General features: G+C 35.0%; 1 protein-coding gene across 2 annotated transcripts in view; it reads right to left on the bottom strand.

Annotated features, from left to right (window-relative positions):
• CWF19L2 (CWF19 like cell cycle control factor 2) overlaps positions 1 to 19779 on the bottom strand; it is a 142953-nt gene that overhangs the window by 52651 nt on the left and 70523 nt on the right. For both annotated transcript variants that reach the window (XM_040257907.1, XM_040257908.1), the window contains 2 exons: positions 16808 to 16904; positions 14918 to 15010 (listed from right to left, as the gene is read on the bottom strand). In XM_040257907.1, coding sequence (XP_040113841.1) covers positions 14918 to 15010; positions 16808 to 16904 — 190 coding nt within the window. The remainder of the gene's footprint in view (positions 1 to 14917; positions 15011 to 16807; positions 16905 to 19779) is intronic.

Below are 19779 nucleotides of genomic sequence, written 5' to 3'. Positions count from 1 at the left end.
AAAGAGGGACAAACAAAACTCAAAGTTAGTAGAAGGAAAGAAACTATAAAGATCAGGGCAGAAATGAAATAAAAATTTTAAGAAATTGAAAGATCAATAAAACTAAAACCTGGTTCTTTGAAAACAAAACTGATAAACCTTTAGCCAGACGCATCAAGAAAAAGAGGGAGTGGGTTCAAATCAATAAAATTAGAAATAAAAAAGAAGTTACAACGGAGTACAAAAATTAAAACTCTCGTAAGAGACTGCCTCAAGCAACTAGATGCCAATAATATGGACAAGCTAGAAGAAATGAAGACATTCTTAGAAAGGTACAATCTCCCAAGAATCTTCATCCATCATAGAAACAGAAATATGAACAGACTAATTACAAGTAATGAATTGAATGATTAAAAATCTTCCAACAAACAAAACTCCAGCAACAAATGGCTTCATAGGCAAATTCTACCAAACATTTAGAGAAGAGTTAATGTCTACATTTAGAAAAGAGTTAACATCTATTCTTCTAAAACTATTTTGAAAAATTGCAAAGGAACAGTCCCAAAGTCATTCTATGACACCACCACAACCATAATGCCAAAATGAGACACAGATGACTACAAAAAAAGGGAAAATTATGGGCCAATATCACTGATGAACATAGACACAAAAATCCTCAACAAAATACTAGCAAGCTGAATCCAACAAAATATTAAAAGGATCATACACCATGACCAAGTGAGATTTCTCCCAGGGTTGCAAATAATGTTCAATATTTTCAAATTAATCAGTGATACATCAACAAACTTAAGAATAAAAACTATACAGACATATCAACAGGTGTAGAAAAAGCTTTTGACAAAATTCAACACCAATCTATGATAAAAAACAAGAAAACCTTCCAGAAAGTGGGCATAGATGAAACATGTCTCAACATAATAAAAACCAATTATGACAAACCTACAGCCAATATTACACTTATGGGTGCAAAGCTGAAAGCATTTCCTCTAAGATGAGTAACAAGACAAGGATGTCCACTTTTGCCACCTTCATTCAACACAGTTTTGGAAATCTAAGCCACCGCAACTGAAGAAGAAAAAGAAATCCAGATTGGAAAAGAAGAAATTAAACTGCCACTGTTTACAGATGACAAGATACTATACATAGAAAATCTTAAAGATGCTACCAGAGAACTTCTAGAGTTCATCAATGATTGGTAAAGTTATAGTATACAAAATTAAAACACAGGAATTTGTTACACGTCTACACACTAAAAACAAAAGACCAGAAAGAGAAATTAAAGAAACAATCCCACTTATTAATACATGAAAAAGAAACAAACATGCAGGAATAAAGCAACCCAAGGAGACAATAGACGTAAATTTCAAAAACAAGACAATGACGAAAGAAATCAAAGATTATACAAACAGATGAGAACATATGCCACATTCTTGGTTTGAAAGAATCAATACTGTCAAAATGACAATACTGCATAAGTCAATCTATAAAGATTGAATGCAATTCCTACCAAATTACCAAAGGCATTTTTTTAGAACAAAAAGAAAAGAAAATTATTTGTATGGAAACACAAAAGACCTTGAAAAGCAAAATGAATCTTGAGAAAGAAAAATGGTGCTGGAGGAATCAGAATCCCTGACTTCAGACTACACTACAAAGCTACAGACATCAAAAAATGGTACTGGCATAAAAATAGAAATACAGATCAATGGAACAGGATAAAAAACCCACAAATAAACCCACATATCTACGGTCAATTACTCTATTACAACGGGGGCAAGACTATGTAAGGCAAGGAAGATGCTCTCTTCAAAAAATGTTCCCAAGAAAATGGAACAGCTACATGTAAAACAAGGAAACTAGAACATTCTTTACCACCATACACAAAAATAAACTCAACATGACTAAAAACATAAATGTAAGACCAGATTCTATAAAAAGACTTAGAGGAAACCATAGGCAGAACACTCTTTAAAGTAAATCACAGTACCATCTTCCTGAGGCTGTCTCCCAGAGTAATATGAAAACCAATAGAATGGGAGAAAATATTTGCAAACAATGAGACCAGTAAGGGATTAATCTCCAAATTTTACAAACAGCTCATGTGGCTTAATATTAAAATACACACACACATACACACATACACAGACACACACAATCAAAAAAGGGTACATGTCTTAAACAGACATTTCTCCAAAGAAGACATAAAGATGGTAAAGAGGCACATTCGAAAAGATGCTGAACACAGCTAATTACTAGAAAAATGCAAATCAAAACTACAATGAGATGTCACTTCACACCAGTCAAAATAGCCATTATCAAAAAATCTGCAAATAGTAAAAGCTAGAGAAAGTACAGGCACTGTTGGTGGGAATAAAATTGATATAGCCACTATGGAGAAAAGTATGTAGATTCCTCTAAAATCTAAAAACAGAATCACCATATGAGCCAGCAATCCCACTACTGGGCATATAACCTGAGAAAACCATAATTCAAAAAGACACATGTACCCCAATATACACTGCACCACTATTTACAATAGCAAAGACATGGAAGTAACCTAAATGTCTATCAACAAAAGCATGGATAAGACCATATGATACACATATAGAGTAGAATATCACTTAGCAATTTAAAAAAATGCAATCTGCAGCAAAACAGATAGACCTAGAGAATGTCATACTGAGTGAAATAAGTTAGACACTGAAAGAACAATACATGTAATACTGCTTATATGTCGAATCCTAAAAAAAAAAAAAAAAAAGAGGGGGGCACCAACGAATTTATTTACAAAACAGAAACAGATTCACAGATTTAGAGAACAAGCTTATGGTTACCAGTAGGGAAGGGCAGGCAGAAGAGATAGATTGGGAGCTTGGGACTGACATATATGCATTACTTTTAAAACAGATAACCAACAAGGAACTGCTGTATAGCATAGAGAACTCTGCTAAATATTCAGTAATAAACTAAATCGGAAAAGAATTTCAAAAAGAACTGACACATGTATATGTATAAACTGAATCAGTCTGCTGTACACTAGAAACTAACACAACATTGTTAATCAACTATGCTACAATAAAAAATTAAAAAAAAATAATAGCAATTCTATCATAGCAGAAGGATACTGAAATTCCACATCTTGTCCCCTTCAAACCATAACTGAAGTATACTGACAAAGACTGTATAGGCTTAAGGTACAAAAAAAGAATAAAGACCCTACCAAATCTTGAAAGCAATTAAATGACAGAATGAACCTGTTGAATTATCTACCACAATGGTATTCCTCATAACTTCTATTCTTTCAATTAAAAGCCCTCAAATGATTTTCACTTCTACTCTTCAAAAGAAGTTATTCCCATGAACTTTTATTGAATATACACCAAACTGCATTCTATGATAAAAACAGAATTTTACTGAAAAGGTCCTAATAAAAAAATGACATAAAGTATACTAGCTAACAACTTCATTAAAAATCAATTCAAAACAAGACTAAGCAAATTATTTGCATTTCAGTCTATCTCTCCAAAGAGAATTAATTATTTAAAAAACTATTTCAATTTCATTACTAGAGATTTACTTTCCCTGTTGAAACAGAAAGGGGAAAAAATGCATCCAAATTTTCAAATTAACATGCACACACAATATTATGTATTTTCACTGTTAATCAACTAGTATTAATTAATAGTATGATATTTTAAAGGATATCTCAGCTTACAGATACCTTCAACCTTGTAGGTGAAGGACAAAGATAAAAACCTACTAGAACAACCAAATAAAGAGGAGACAAGAAATTTATATGAAAAAAAATTTAGAGTAATGAAAGTAAAGAAGACCCAAGATCTTAAAAAGAGATGTGTGGGCCTGGCAGCCCTGGGGAGGTGCTGCAGGCTGGTGGGCAGGCTTAGCAGGTGGTGGGATGGCAGAATTTCCACAGTGACAAGTCAACAGCAGAAAATCTGAAGAGATGTGAGCATCAAAAAGAAACTAAACCAGAAGGTTCTGATGCTTGAAAAAGTTAAGTGTGCTCTCTGAGCTGTAACCAAGCTGTTAACACTGGTCCGCTGTTTCAAATCTTTGCTGCTGCAAGACAGAACTGAGGAAATTATACACTCCCCCAATGTATCTGGTGCCGTGACCTGGATGTAACCTGGCTGAAATAACCTCAGCTCAGCCCCTGCAAGGCAGAGATCAAGCATGGCAGAAGCCAAATTTGGCAATAGCTCATGCTATGGAAGTCAAACACAAAAGAAATCCAGCACAGTGGAATTGACAAGAAGCTCAGCATGCTGGAAACCAGGACAACAAAAACAAACTTGGCAGAAAGCTCATGTGGCTCAGTCTCAGATTCCAAAAGACCTGCAGCTAAGAGATCAAGCTCTGAGCCTTTAGAGTGGGAGCACTAACTCCGAGACCCTAGACTACCAGAGAACTAACCCTAGGAAGTATCAAATAGTTAGAACTCCCACAAATGAAACCACTTGAATACAAAAACTAGCATCATCCAACCACCAACAGCACCCTGTACAGGACACCTCACCCAAACAACAACAAAAAAATACAAACCCAATCATCAGTAGACAGGATTACCACCTCACTCAGCCTTGCCCATCAGAGGAAAAAAAAACCTTCAGCACAAATCTCACCCTATAGAAAGCTTACACAAACCACTGGACCAACCTTAGGAGGGTAGAAACCAAAAGGAAGAAAGAACTCAACCTTGAAGCCTGGGGAAAGAAGACCTCAAACACAATAAGTTTAAAAAAATAATAATAAAAAGGCAGAGAAATACTGCATAAATGAAGGAACAAACTAGAAACAGAAGTCCAAATAAATGAACAGAAAATACACAAACTACCTGAAAAAGGATTCAGTATAATGATAGAAAAGATGATCAAAATTCTTGAAAGGAGAAAGGAGAAAATGCAAGAATCAATTAACAAAGACCCAGAAGAACTAAAGAACAACCACAGAGAGACAAACAACACAATTACTGAAATTAAAAATACTCTGGAAGGAATCAAAAGCAGAATATCTGAAGCAGAAGAACAAATCAGTGAGATGGAAGATAAAATCATGGAAATAACTTCTGAAGAGCAGAAAAAGTAAAAAGAATGCAAAGAACTGAGGATAGTCTCAGAGAATTCTGGAACAGTATCAAATGCACCAACATTCAAAATATAGGGGTCTCAGAAGAAGAAGAGAAAAAGAAAGGGTATGAGAAAATTTTTGAAGAGATTATAGATGAACATTTCCCCAACATGAAAAAGGAAATAGTCAATCAAGTCCAAGAGGCACAAAGGGTCCCATACAGGATAAACCAAAGGAGAAACACGCTAAGACACATACTAATCAAACTAAGATTAAACACAAAGAAAGAATATTAAAAGCAGCAGTGGAAAATCAACAAGTAATATACCGGAAAACCCCATACATTTACCAGCTGATCTTGCAGCAGAAACTCTTCAAGCCAGAAGGAAATGGCAGAATATATGTAAAGTACTGAAAGGGAAAAATCTACAACCAATATTACTGTACCAGAGTAAAACCAAGTATATCATTCTAAACTGATGGAGAAATCAAAAGCTTTTCAGACAAGCAAAAGTTAAGAGAATTCAGTACCACCAAACTAGCTTACAACATATTTTAAAGGGACTTATATAGTCAAGAAATGCAAGAGAAGAAAAAGATCTACAAAATCAACCCCAAACAATGAAGAAAATGGCAATAGGAACATATATATCAATGATGACTTTAAATGTAAACAGATTAAATGTTCCAACCAAAAGACACAGACTGCCTGAATGGATACAAAAACACGACCCGTATATATGCTGGCTAAAAGAAACCCACTTCAGACCCAAGGAGACATAGGGACTGACACTGAGAGGATGGAAAAATATACTCCATGCAAATGGAAAGCTAAAGAAAGTTGGAGTAGCAATCCTCATATCAGACAAAGTAGACCTTAAAATGAAGAATGTTACATGAGATAAGAAAGGACACTACATAATGATCAAGGGATCAATCCAAGAGGAAGCTATAATTGTAAATACCTATGCACCCAAGATAGGAGCACCTCAGTACATAAAACATACATTAACAGACATAAAAGGAGAAATTGACAGTAACACAATAATAGGAGATTTTAACACCCCACTCACAAGAATGGATAGTTCATCAAAACAAAATTAATAAGGAAATACAAGTCTTAATTGATACATTAGATGAGATGGATCTCACTGATATCTTCAAGACATTCCATCCAGATGCAGAAGAATACACCTTCTTCTCAAGTGCACAGAGTACATTCTCCAGGATAGACCCACATCTTGGGTCACAAATCAAACCTCAGTAAACTTAAGAAAATTGAAATTTATATCAAACATCTTTTCTGACCACAATGCTATGAGACTAGATATCAACTATAAGAAAAGAACTATAAAAATCACAAACACATGGAGATTAAACAATATGTTTCTAAACAACCAACAGGTTATTGAAGAAATCAAAAGGGAAATTAAAAAATTCCTAGAAACAAATGACAATGAAAACATGACAATCAAAACCTATGGGATGCAGCAAAAGCAGTTCTGAAGGGTAGTTTATAGCAATACAGTCCTACCTCAAGAAACAAGAAAAACATCGAATGGACAACTTAACTTTACACCTAAAACAACTGGGAAAAGAACCAAAAAAAAAAAAAAAAACACAGAATTAGCAGAGGAAAAAAATTATAAAAATCCAAGCAGAAATAAATGAAAAAGAAATGAAAGAAACAACACTAACGATTAATAAAACTAAAAACCGGTTCTTGGAGAAGATAAACAGAATTGACAAATCTTTAACCAGACTGATCAAGAAAATAAGAGAGAAGAATCAAATCAACAAAATTAGAAACGAAAAAGGAGAGATTACAACAGAAAATGCAGAAATACAAAGGATTATGGGACTATTATGACCAACTATATGGCAATAAAATAGATAACCTGGAAGAAATGGACAGATTCTTAGAAAAGTTAATTCCTAAGACTGCATCAGGAAGAGATAGAAATTATGAACAACCCAATTACAAGCACTGAAATCGAAGCTGTAACCAAAAAATCTCCCGAAAAACAAAAGCCCAGGACCAAACAGATTCACAGGAGAATTCTACCAAACATTTAGAGAAGAGCTAATGCCTGGATAGGCATTAGAAGGATTTCTAAAATTCTTTCAAAAAATTGCAGAGGAAGGAACACATACAAACTCATTCTACTAGGGCACCATCACCCTGAAACCAAAACCAGACACAGACAACACAAAAAAAGAAAACTACAGGCCAATATCACTGGTGAACATAGATGCAAAAATCCTCAACAAAATTTTAGCAAAAAGAATTCAACAACACATCAAAAAGCTCACTAACCATGATGAACTTGGGTTTATTCCAGGCATGCAAGGATTCTTCAATATATGCAAATCAATTAATGTGATATACCATATTAACAAATTTAAAGATAAAAACCATATGATACGGTGTTAGAAAGTGATCTAGTTTCATTCTTTTACAAGTGGTTGACCAGTTTTCCCAGCACCACTTGTTAAAGAGATTGTCTTTAATCCATTGTATATTCTTGCCTCCTTTGTCAAAGATAAGGTGTCCATATGTATGTGGATTTATCTCTGGGCTTTCTATTTTGTTCCATTGATCTATATGTCTGTCTTTGTGCCAATACCATACTGTCTTGATGACTGTGGCTTTGTAGTAGAGCCTGAAGTCAGGCAAATTGATTCCTCCAGTTCCATTCTTCTTTCTCAAGATTGCTTTGGCTATTCATGGTTTTTTGTATTTCCATACAAATCTTGAAATTATTTGTTCTAGTTCTGTGAAAAATATCGCCGGTATCTTGATAGGGATTGCATTGAATTTGTAAATTGCTTTGGGTAATATACTCATTTTCACTATATTGATTCTTCCGATCCATGAGCATGGTATATTTCTCCATCTATTAGTGTCCTCTTTGATTTCTTTCATCAGTGTTTTATAGTTTTCTGTATATAGGTCTTTAGTTTCTTTAGCTAGGTATATTCCTAAGTATTTTATTCTTTTTGTTGCAATGATAAACTCAAAATGGATTAAAGATCTAAATGTAAGACCAGAAACTATAAAACTCTTAGAGGAGAACATAGGCAAAACACTCTCCGACATAAACCACAGCAGGATCCTCTATGATCCACCTCCCAGAATTCTGGAAATAAAAGCAAAAATAAACAAATGGGATCTAATTAAAATTAAAAGCTTCTGCACAACAAAGGAAAACATAAGCAAAGTGAAAAGACAGCTTTCCGAATGGGAGAAAATAATAGCAAATGAAGCAACTGACAAACAACTAATCTCAAAAATATACAAGCAACTCCTGCAGCTCAATTCCAGAAAAATAAACGACCCAATCAAAAAATGAGCCAAAGAACTAAATAGACATTTCTCCAAAGAAGACATACGGATGGCTAACAAACACATGAAAAGATGCTCAACATCAGTCATTATTAGAGAAATGCAAATCAAAACCACAATGAGGTACCACTTCACACCAGTCAGAATGTCTGCGATCCAAAAATCTGCAAGCAATAAATGCTGGAGAGGGTGTGGAGAGAAGGGAACCCTCCTACACTGTTGGTGGGAATGCAAACTAGTACAGCCACTATGGAGAACAGTGTGGAGATTCCTTAAAAAATTGCAAATAGAAATGCCTTCTGACCCAGCAATCCCACTGTTGGGCATACACACAGAGGAAACCAGAATTGAAAGAGACACATGTACCCCAATGTTCATCGCAGCACTGTTTATAATAGCCAGGACATGGAAACAACCTAGATGTCCATCAGTAGATGAATGGATAAGAAAGCTGTGGTACATATACACAATGGAGTATTACTCAGCCATTAAAAAGAATACATTTGAATCAGTTCTGATGAGATGGATGAAACTGGAGCCGATTATACAGAGTAAAGCGAGCCAGAAAGAAAAACACCAATACAGTATACTAACACATATATATGGAATTTAGGAAGATGGCAATGATGACCCTGTATGCAGGACAGCAAAAAAGACACAGATGTGTATAGCGGACTTGTGGACTCAGAGGGAGAGGGAGAGGGTGTGATGATTTGGGAGAATGGCATTGAAACATGTATAATATCATGTAAGAATCAAATTGCCAGTCTTTGTCTGATGCAGGATATGACACGCTTGGGGCTGACGCGCGGGGATGACCCAGAGAGATGTTGTGGGGAGGGGGGTGGGAGGGGGGTTCATGTTTGGGAACGCATGTACACCTGTGGTGGATTCATGTCAATCTATGCCAAAACCAATACAGAATTGTAAAGTAAAAATTAAAAATAAATAAATAAATAAATTTAATTAAAAAAAAAAAACCATATGATAATCTCAATAGATGCAGAAAAAGACTAAGACAAAATTCAACACCCATTTATAATTAAAACTACTTAAAAAATGGGCATAGAAGGAACCTATCTCAATATAATAAAGACCATATATGATCAACCCACAGCAAACATTATTCTCAATGGTGAAAAACTGAAAGCATTCCCCATAACATCAGGAACAAGACAAGGGTGTCCACTTTCACCCCTATTATTCAACACAGTTTTGGAAGTCCTAGCTACAGCAATCAGAGAAGAAAAAGAAATAAAACAAATCGAGAACAGAAAAGAAGAAATAAAGCTCTCATTGTTTGTACATGACATGATACTGCACATGCTGCTGCTGCTAAGTCACTTCAGTCGTGTCCGACTCTGTGCGACCCCATAGACAGCAGCCCACCAGGCTCCCCCATCCCTGAGATTCTTCAGGCAAGAACACTGGAGTGGGTTGCCATTTTCTTCTCCAATGCATGAAAGTGAAAAGTGAAAGGGAAGTCGCTCAGTCGTGTCTGACTCTTAGCGACCCCATGGACTGCAGCCCATCAGGATAGAGAACCCTAAAGATGGTATCAGAAAATTACTAGAGATAAAGATAGTTATCAGACAATTATCAGAGATAATAAGTGAATTTAGCAAACCTGCAGGATACAAAATCAATACACAGAAATCACTTGCATTTCTATATACTAACAATGAAAAATCAGAAAGAGAAATTGAAGAATCAATCCCATTCACCACTGCAACAAAAAGAATTAAACATCTAAGAATAAACTTACCTAAGGAGACAAAAGAAGTGTACACAGAAAATTATAAGAAACTGATGAAAGAAATCAAAGATGACATAAACAGATGGAGAGATATTCCATGTTTCTGGGTAAGAAGAATCAATATTCTGAACATGACTATACTACCAAATGCAATCTACAGATTCAATGCGATCCCTATCAAATTACCAATGACATTTTTCACAGAACTAGAACAAAAAGTTTCATAATTCAAATGGAAACACAAAAGACCCCAAATAGTCAAAGCAGTCTTGAGAAAGAAGAATGGAGATGGAGGAATCAACCTTCCTGACTTCAGATTATACTACAAAGCTACAGTCATCAAGACAGTATGATGCTGGCACAAAAATAGAGACCAATGGAACAAGACAGAAAGCCCAGAAATAAACCCTTACACCTATGGGTACCTTATTTTTGACAAAGGAGGCAAGAATATACAATGGGGCAAAGACAGCCTCTTCAACAAATGGTGCTGCAAAAACTGCACAGCTATATGTAAAAGGATGAAATTAGAACACTTCCTAATAGCAAACACAAAAATAAATTCGAAATGGATTAAAGACCTAAATGTAAGACCAGAAACTATAAAACTCTTGGAGGAAAACACAGGCAGAACACTTGATGACATAAATCAAAGCAAGATCCTCTATGACCCACCTCCCAGAGTAACAGCAATAAAAACAACCCAGGGACCTGATTAAACTTAAAAGCTTTTGTACAGACAACTATAAGCAAGGTGAAAAAAAAAAAAAAAACCCTCAGAATGGGAGAAAATAATAGCAAAGGAAATAATTGACAAAGGATTAATTTCCAAAATATACAAGCACCTCATACAACTCAATGCTAGTAAAACAAACAACCCAGTCAAAAAGTGGGAAAAAGACCTAAGCAGACATTTCTCCAAAACATACAGATGGCTAACAAACACATGGAAAGATCGCACATTCAACATCGCTCAGTATTAGAGAAATGTAAATTAAAACCACAGTGAGATATTACCTCACACTGGTCAGAATGGCCATCATCAAAAAGTTTACAAACAATAAGTGCTGGAGAGGGTGTGGAAAAAAGGGAGCGCTCTTGCACTGTTGGTGGGAATGTAAATTGGAAGACGGTATGGAGGTTCCTTAAACAACTAGTAATAAAATCATCATATGACCCCACAATCCCATTCCTAGGCATATACCCTGAGGAAACCAAAATTGAAAAAAAGACTCATGTATCCCATTGTTCACTGCAGCACTATTTACAATAGCTAGGACATGGAAGCAACCTAGATGTCCATCAACAGATGAATGAATAAAGAAGTTTTGGTACATATACACAATAGACTATTACTCAGCCATAAAAAGGAACAGATCTGAGTCAGTTCTGATGAGGTGGATGAACCTAGAACCTACTATACAGAGTGAAGTGAATCTAAAAGAGAAAGATAAATATCATATTCTAACGCATATATATGGAATCTAGAAATATGGTCTGAAGAATTTATTTACAGGGCAGCAAGGGAGAAACAAACATAGAGAACAGACTTATGGACATGGGGAGAGGGGAGGAGAGGGTGAGACATATGGAAAGAGTAACATGCAAACTTATATTACCATATGCAAAATAGATAGCCAATGGAAATTTGTCGTGTGGCTCAGGAAACTCAAACAGGGGTTCTGTTTCAACCCAAAGGGTAGGACAGGGAGTGAGATGGGAGGGAGTCTCAAAAGGGAGGGGATATATGTATACCTATGGCTGATTCATGTTGAGGTTTGACAAGAAAAACAACAAAATTCTGTAAAGCAATTATCCTTCAATAAAAAGATAAATTAAAAAAAACAAAAGACACAGAAAGGCTGACTAGATGATAAAAGAAGAGCCTACAATAAACTACCTGCAGAAAACCAACTTTAGGGCAAAAGACACACATAGATGGAATATGATGGGTTGGAGAACGACAGCTCATGCAAATATAACTGCAAGAAAGTGGGGTACCAAGACTCTTCTCAAACAAAATAGACTTTAAAGCAATGGATATAAAGAGAGATTAAGAAGAATCCTATATAATAATAAAGTGAAAGTGAAAGTCACTCAGTCATGTCCCACTCTTTGCAACCCCATGGACTTAGTCCATGGAATTCTCCAGGCCAGAATACTGGAGTGGGTAGCCTTTCCCTTCTCCAGGGGATCTTCCCAACCCAGGGTTCGAACCCAAGTCTCTTACACTGCAGGCAGGTTCTTTACCAGCTGAGCCACAAGGGAAGCCTTACACTTATTAACATATGTGCAACTAGTATAGGAACACCCAAAGTAATAAATACATACTAACAGACATAAAGGGAGAAAATGATGGGAATACAAAAATAGTATGAGACTTGATACGGAACTCCTATTAATGGACAGAGCTTCCAAACAGAAAATCAGTAAGGCAACAGAGATTCTAAATGATACAATAGAACACTTAAACACCATTTATGTTTTCAGGACTCTATATAACAACAAACAAAGAAAAAATACAAATTCTTTTCAACTGTGAATAGAACACTCTCTAGAATTCACTATAAACTAAGACACAAAACAATCCTCAAGAAATTTGAGTATAATAATTATTTCAAGCATCTTTTCTGACCACAATTGCACGAAACTAGAAATCAAATATTAAATGAGAAACTAAGAAAAAAAACAATAATATGGAAACTAAACAACATACTACTTAAAAACTAAGGGTCACGATGAAATCAAGAGGAAGTTAAAAAATATCTTGAGATAAATGACAATGAAAACACAACCACACAAAACCTATGGGATGCAGCCAAAGCATAGAGAAGTTCACAGCAATACAAGGCTTTCTCAAAAAAAACAAGAAAAATCACAAATAAGGAACACAACTTGCCACCTAAAAGAATTACACAATAAGCAAACAAAACCTAAAGATAGGATAAGGAAGGAAATAATAAAGGTCAGAGAATAAATAAATAAAAGATTTTTTTTTAATAGAACAATATCGATAAAACCCAGAGCTGGTTCTTTGGAAGAAAATCAACAAATCTCAGACCAAGAACTTTAAGAAAAGAGAGGACCCACCCCCCCCAAAAAAATAAGAATAAATAAAACCAGAGAAATAACAACCAATATTGCACAACACAAAAGTACCAAAAGAAAATACTAGAAACAATTACATGCCAACAAAGTCTATAACCTAGAAGAACTGGACAAGTTTCTAGAAACACACAGCCTACCAAAACTGAACAAAAATGTAGTAGATAATTTGGAAAAGACTGATGAATTTCACTGGAACTGAAATCAAATCTGTAAAAATAAAAATCCTTCCTGCAAAAAACAAGTCCAGGACCAGATGGTTTCACTGGGAAATTCTGCCAGATACACAAATAAGAGCTTACAGTGATCCTTCTCAAATACTTCAAAAAGATTGAAGAGGAAGAAACACTCCTAAATTCATTTTATAAAGCCACCATCACCCTGATAATCAAAACCAGACAAAGACATTGCCAAAACAGAAAATATCTTTGATGACTACAGATACAAAGATTCTCAACACTAATTCATATTCCTCTCTCATCTAAACCATCACAATAATCAAGTCAGCTCTCCTTCAAAATATACATGGAAAACATTTATGCATATAAAAAATCTAATTAGTTCAAACATCTCTTCAGCTACTATCTTAGTCAAGTTCACTGTTCTTTCTTATGTGTATTAATGCAAAAGCTTAATTAGACCCCATGTTTGCCCTGTTCTCCTTAAATCTACTCTTAACAAAAAAGCCAGGATGGTTCTGTCAAAATACATTTTCTGCTCAAAAATCTGAAACAGTTTTACTTCTCACCCAGAATAAAAACCTACTTCCTTGACTTTTAAGCTTAATATGATCTGGCCTCCCACAGACTCTCTAATCTAGATCTTCCACTTTCTTCTCTTTCACTCATTTCACTCCAGCAACACTGGTCTCCCTGCTATTTTGTCTAAATACTGGACACACATCCAACCTTCTGTTCCTTATGTCCACAGTGCTCTTCACTCAGATACATAGAGATCACTGTTCAACTTACTTCAAGTCCTTGCATCATCGTCACTTTTCTAATGAGAATTAGCCTGTGCATCCCAAGACACACACACATAAACACACAGCATAACTGACCCTCAAGATTCCCTCTACCCTGCTTAGGATATGTAACTTTCTACTATGCTGTATAGTTTATTATCTTTATCACTGTATTATCTTTATCACTGCTGTATAGTTTATTATCTTTATCAGTTTATTATCTCTCTCTTCCTGTTCAAATAATACTCCACAAAGACAGATGTTTTTTTTATCTGTTTTATTGACCAGTAGACAGGCAAACGAATCCTAGAACAAAATATTTTACATGAGAGGGATACCAAATTCAAGTGTATCATTCTGGACAGAAAGAAGTTAATGACCAGGTTTGACTTGTGCAAAGTCAGTCAGTAAATGGCAGAGCCCAGGATAAAACCATGCCCCCTTGACCCTAGACATAGGCTTTTGTCCATCAGGACACAATGGTATAACATAAGAGAATACATACGAAAATAAATATTAAAAACAAGCAAACAACCATAAACATACACAAACACATCAATAAGAGATACAGACACATTTAATATTAAATAGTACCACTGCCAAGCAGAAGTATTACACAAGGTAATTGGCTACCTATAATCAAACTGTTATTACTTACCTCTATCCTAGATTTTTTTGATGACATCTGTGTTACAGTGTCTTGGAATTTATTTGCCTTATCAAGTTGGGCTTTAAGTTGTTCAGCTAATTCCTTCAAATAGAAAAGATAAGAAAAACAGGTGTGATACATAGTTTAATTCATTTGTAGAATATTTCACATTCATATGAAGATGATGGTGATGTTCAGTCATTGAGTCATGCCCAACTCTGTGACCCCCTGGACTGTACTGGCAGGCTCTCTGTCCATGGGGTTCTCCAGGCAAGAATACTGGAGTGGGTTGCCATTTTCTTCTTCAGGGGATCATCCCGGATCAGGGAACAAAGCTGCATCTCTTGCATCGGCAGGTGGATTCTTTACCACTGAGCCACCTGGGAAGCCCTAAACATTCAAGTAGCTAACACCTAAATTCACTTACCAGGCTCACAGTCGAATGCATTACTTTTTAATGAATTCGTCTGTGTTACAAAATTCTCAAATACTTATGGAAATTGTTTATATTTTGATAGTAAATAATTACAAGGACATATAGTTTAGAGAAGATAAAAGAAATGCATACCCTTAAGAAGGGAATTTTTATAATTCCTTAGATACTATAAACTTCCAATGCTCAGAATTTCAGTTATTTCTAAAAAGAAAGCCATCATAGTATTAAAATAATACCTTATTTACTGTTGACAGGTAATTTAGATAAAAACTGAATGCATTTCATTTTTATTCTAAGAAATCTATAAAAATTTATAAAAAATACTAACATATAAAACAATAAACCACAATGAAATAAATTAAATGAATAGAATACTGTGACAAGCAAAGACAGTCTTCTCCACTGCAGTGGTTCCATGAACACAGAACACTTCTTTTAACATAGGTTAATCTGCTAACATGGTTACCTTCCTTTCACTATTTTAACTGATTTATTTGTGCTTTCAAAACACAAATGTTATTTTCTTGCTGTTGGTGGTGGTCTGTCTCGCTTACTAATTTCTGGGTTGAGCTTAAGTTCAGTGTCATTAAGGATCAGATTCAAAGAGAGAGAGCGCAGCATATGCAAGATATGATTTTTATTAGAGATACACACTGATAAAAATACAAGTATCAGGTTTGTTCACTTTTTGTTCTACCTCAGAGTGTCACATAGATAGTGCACCAAAACAGAAGACTACTTAAGATGACTTATATTTGGATTTGAGATGTGTACATACATATGACCACAAGAGAATCAATTTTTTCAAGACACAGAAAGCTGTCTGACTTTGCCATTTTGCCATGTGTAGTGTAACATGTATTTGTATAAGAGGAACGTGACAATAATAAATAGATAGATGCCACTCTTACCAAATAATTTCATTTCTATTCAATTCTCAGGTTAAGTCTCAAATCACAACATTATCATGGGAATTAAGTGAGCTACAAAAAGCATGTAACACAGTCAGGCACAAACATGTTGCCTAAAATTTTGAAAAAATTAATTAACCATTCTTTTTAGTAGCTCAATTTTAAAGTTCCTAAGTAAGGGAATTTAAGAAAGCAACACATTATTAATAAAATATAACTAAAAAGCAAAGGAAGACAGTGACATTTCTGTATTTCCCTCAAATATGCTCAATAAGTTATAAATAAGAGAATAAAGCAAATATCCAACTTAAAAAGAAATTTTTAAAGCATTTAGTTCCCTAAAATCATAAATTTCAAAAATTTGACAAATTACATAGTTTACTTAGAAGTAGACAATACTGTTCTTAGGAGTGCTCAGGACTCTCTTCAAAGAAAAAGCAGCATTATTGTCAAAAGATGCTACATCCCCATAGCTTAGGAACTGCCAAAATTACTTGTAAGAAGTTAAATATTTAGTAATTATTCTCCAAAAGAACAAAATATAAGCCTTACCATATTGCCCATCATCTCTGCCTTGATAATTCTGGCTCCTAACTTGTTCTTCTCATCAACACTCAAGACGTGGATAGACTCATCCCCTGGACTACTTCTGTTTGAATAGGACAAACAAAGAGCATATGAAATATAAGTACATATTAACAACATGTAAGCTGTTGTAAATAACACCACCAACATTCAAATGTTATTTCAAATGACCTTCACAAAGCAATGAGCATAAACAGAAATAATAAATTTAAAAGCCTCAATGTTTCCCTAAAAATCACTACTTAAAGATACTGTGTTACAATGCCATCATGGCCTATGGCAGTTGTAATACCTGACCAAAGACCTAGTAGCAGTGAGAAAAATAATAAAAGTAATATTCATCATAACTTAATATTCCTAGGAAGTGAAGTGAAAGTCACTCAGTCGTGTCCAAATCTTTGGGACCCCATGGACCATACAGACCATGGAATTCTCCAGGCTAGAATACTGGAGTGGGTAGCCTTTCCCTTCTCCAGGGGATCTTCCCAACCCAGGGACGAACCCAGGTCTTCCACATTGCAGGCAGATTCTTTACCAATTGATCTATCGGGGAAGCCCCTAATATTCCCATTGCCGTCTCTGAATATTCCCATACTCATTCTAAAAAAAGAAACAAAAATTAACAGTATAATCAGGTCATAATTCTATACATCTAGAGGAATTCTTCTTATTCAATGGGTAACTTACTGATAATACAAGAAACTATAATCAGAAAATTACATTTATCTACATTTGAAGAATAAAAAGTGACCACATGCTCTTTTGCAAAGACAACTCATAATCAGACAACATAAACCTAATTTACAGCTAAGATGATATATCAAACCTATAGTGTGCAAGCCTCAAAGAAGGAAAGATAAATTTCCAGTCCAGGTCAGATTCCTGGCATATCCTGGCTCTCCTAAGAAACTTTGCCTTACCGCCACAAGAAAGATTCGAGACTACAATACAAGGAGGGTGAGCCTACGCAGAGCATGAAGGACTCCTTAATGAAAGAGAAATAGTTAAGAGTACAAGGCAGCTAAAGAGGGAAGAGCTGCACAGTGAAAGAATTCCAGAAAAGTGTAGAGAGTTTCCCTTGAGTAATAACCAGAAAGTACCTGTAGTTGTGAAAATAACATCTCAAAGAATTAGAGCAACAGGATTCAGCATTCCTGGTAATAGGAATAGGTCCCAATAGCCAGACTAGGAAAATTCATAATTATGAAAGCAGTGGGTAGAGTATTAAAGGTCTTTTCTCATGAATGGGAAATAAACCCTAGACTAAATGCTGCTTTGGGCCCATCCAACAAATATTAAGGGCAAGAGTCCAAAGGACCAATTTTAAATTAATTTAACCTTGTCCCAAAACAAAATTCAAGAATACTTTCAGGAATACAAATATATCTAAAACTGAAAAAGTAAAACTTCTTTTTTAATTTAAAATTATTTTTAATTGGAGGATAACTGCTTTACAATATTGTGTTGGCTTCTACCATGTATCAACAGGAATCAGAAGGACCAGATTCCAATTCAGTTAACTGTCTCCCAAAACAAAACTCAAGAACATTTACATGAATGCAAAAATATCTACCATGGAACAAAATAAAAGTCTCAATATCTAGTATCTAATTCCCCACTCCGGTACTCTTGCCTGGAAAATCCCATGGATGGAGGAGCCTGGTAGGCTGCAGTCCATGGAGTCGCTAAGAGTCGGACACGACTGACAGACTTCACTTTCACTTTCATACATTGGAGAAGGGAATGGCAACCTACTCCAGTGTTCGTGCCTGGAGAATGCCAGGGACAGGGGAGCCTATGGGGCTGCACAGAGTTGGACACGACTGAAGCGACTTAGCAGCAGCAGCAGCAGTATCTAATTAAAGAATGTCAGACATGCAAACTAGAAAAAAAGTAAAACCCTTAATTAGGAGAAAAAGCTATCAATCAAAGCACTGACACAGATTTAACAAACAGAAGACAAGGGCATTGAAAGTTAATATAAATTTATTCCACATGGTTGAAAAGTAAGAGACAACTAAGACATAAAATAGATTAGAATTTAAATTCTACAAGTGAAAATTACAATGGTCAAAATAAAAACTACATTGAATAGGATTAACGGAGATTAGACTGCAAAAGAAAAAAATTAAATTGAAACACTAGTTTCCAATGCCTAACTTCTATATAAAATGAAGCACACAGAAAAAAAGAATTTCAGAACAGAAAAGAACAATGGAGATGTATAGAACAACCATAAATAGCCTACTATTCATATTATTGGAGTCCCTGAAATAAATGGGACACAGAAGAAACAAAGGTCAAAGTTTACTAAAGTTAGTAAAAACTAAAAATCGAGCTTACAGAATTCCTAGTACAAATACAAAACAAGAAAACCACATCAAGGCACACCATAATCAAACTGTTCAAAACTAATGACAAAGAGAACAATTTATAGCAGCCATAGGAGGGGGAAAAAAAGACATTTATGCACAGAGAAAAAAAGGAAAAGCAGATTTCTCATCAGGAACAACATAAGCAAGAAGAGAGTAGCAATATCTTTAAAGTACTTCAAATTGTCAACCTAGAATTCTATATCAAATATCTTTTTCACTTCAGAGTATTGGAAATAAAGCCAAAAATAAGCAAATGGGATCTAATTAAACTTAAAAGCATTTGCACAACTAAGGAAACTTTAAACAAGGTGAAAAGACAGCCCTCAGAATGGGAGAAAACATAGCAAACAAAACAACTGACAAAGGATTAATCTCCAAAATATACAAACAGTTCATGAAGAACTGTTTCAATATGAGAAAAATGAACAATTTAATCAAAAGGTGGGCAAAAGACCTAAACAGACATTTCTCCAGAGAAGACATACAGATGGCTAATAAACACAAGAAAAGATGCTCAACATCACTCATTATTAGAGAAATGCAAATCAAAATCACAATGAGGCA

This window comes from Oryx dammah, unplaced genomic scaffold, assembly GCF_014754425.2.
Source record: "Oryx dammah isolate SB20612 unplaced genomic scaffold, SCBI_Odam_1.1 HiC_scaffold_17, whole genome shotgun sequence".
Classification (NCBI taxonomy): domain Eukaryota; kingdom Metazoa; phylum Chordata; class Mammalia; order Artiodactyla; family Bovidae; genus Oryx; species Oryx dammah.
Note: the sequence above shows the minus strand (reverse complement) of the source record. Positions and strands in the feature narration are given on the sequence as shown.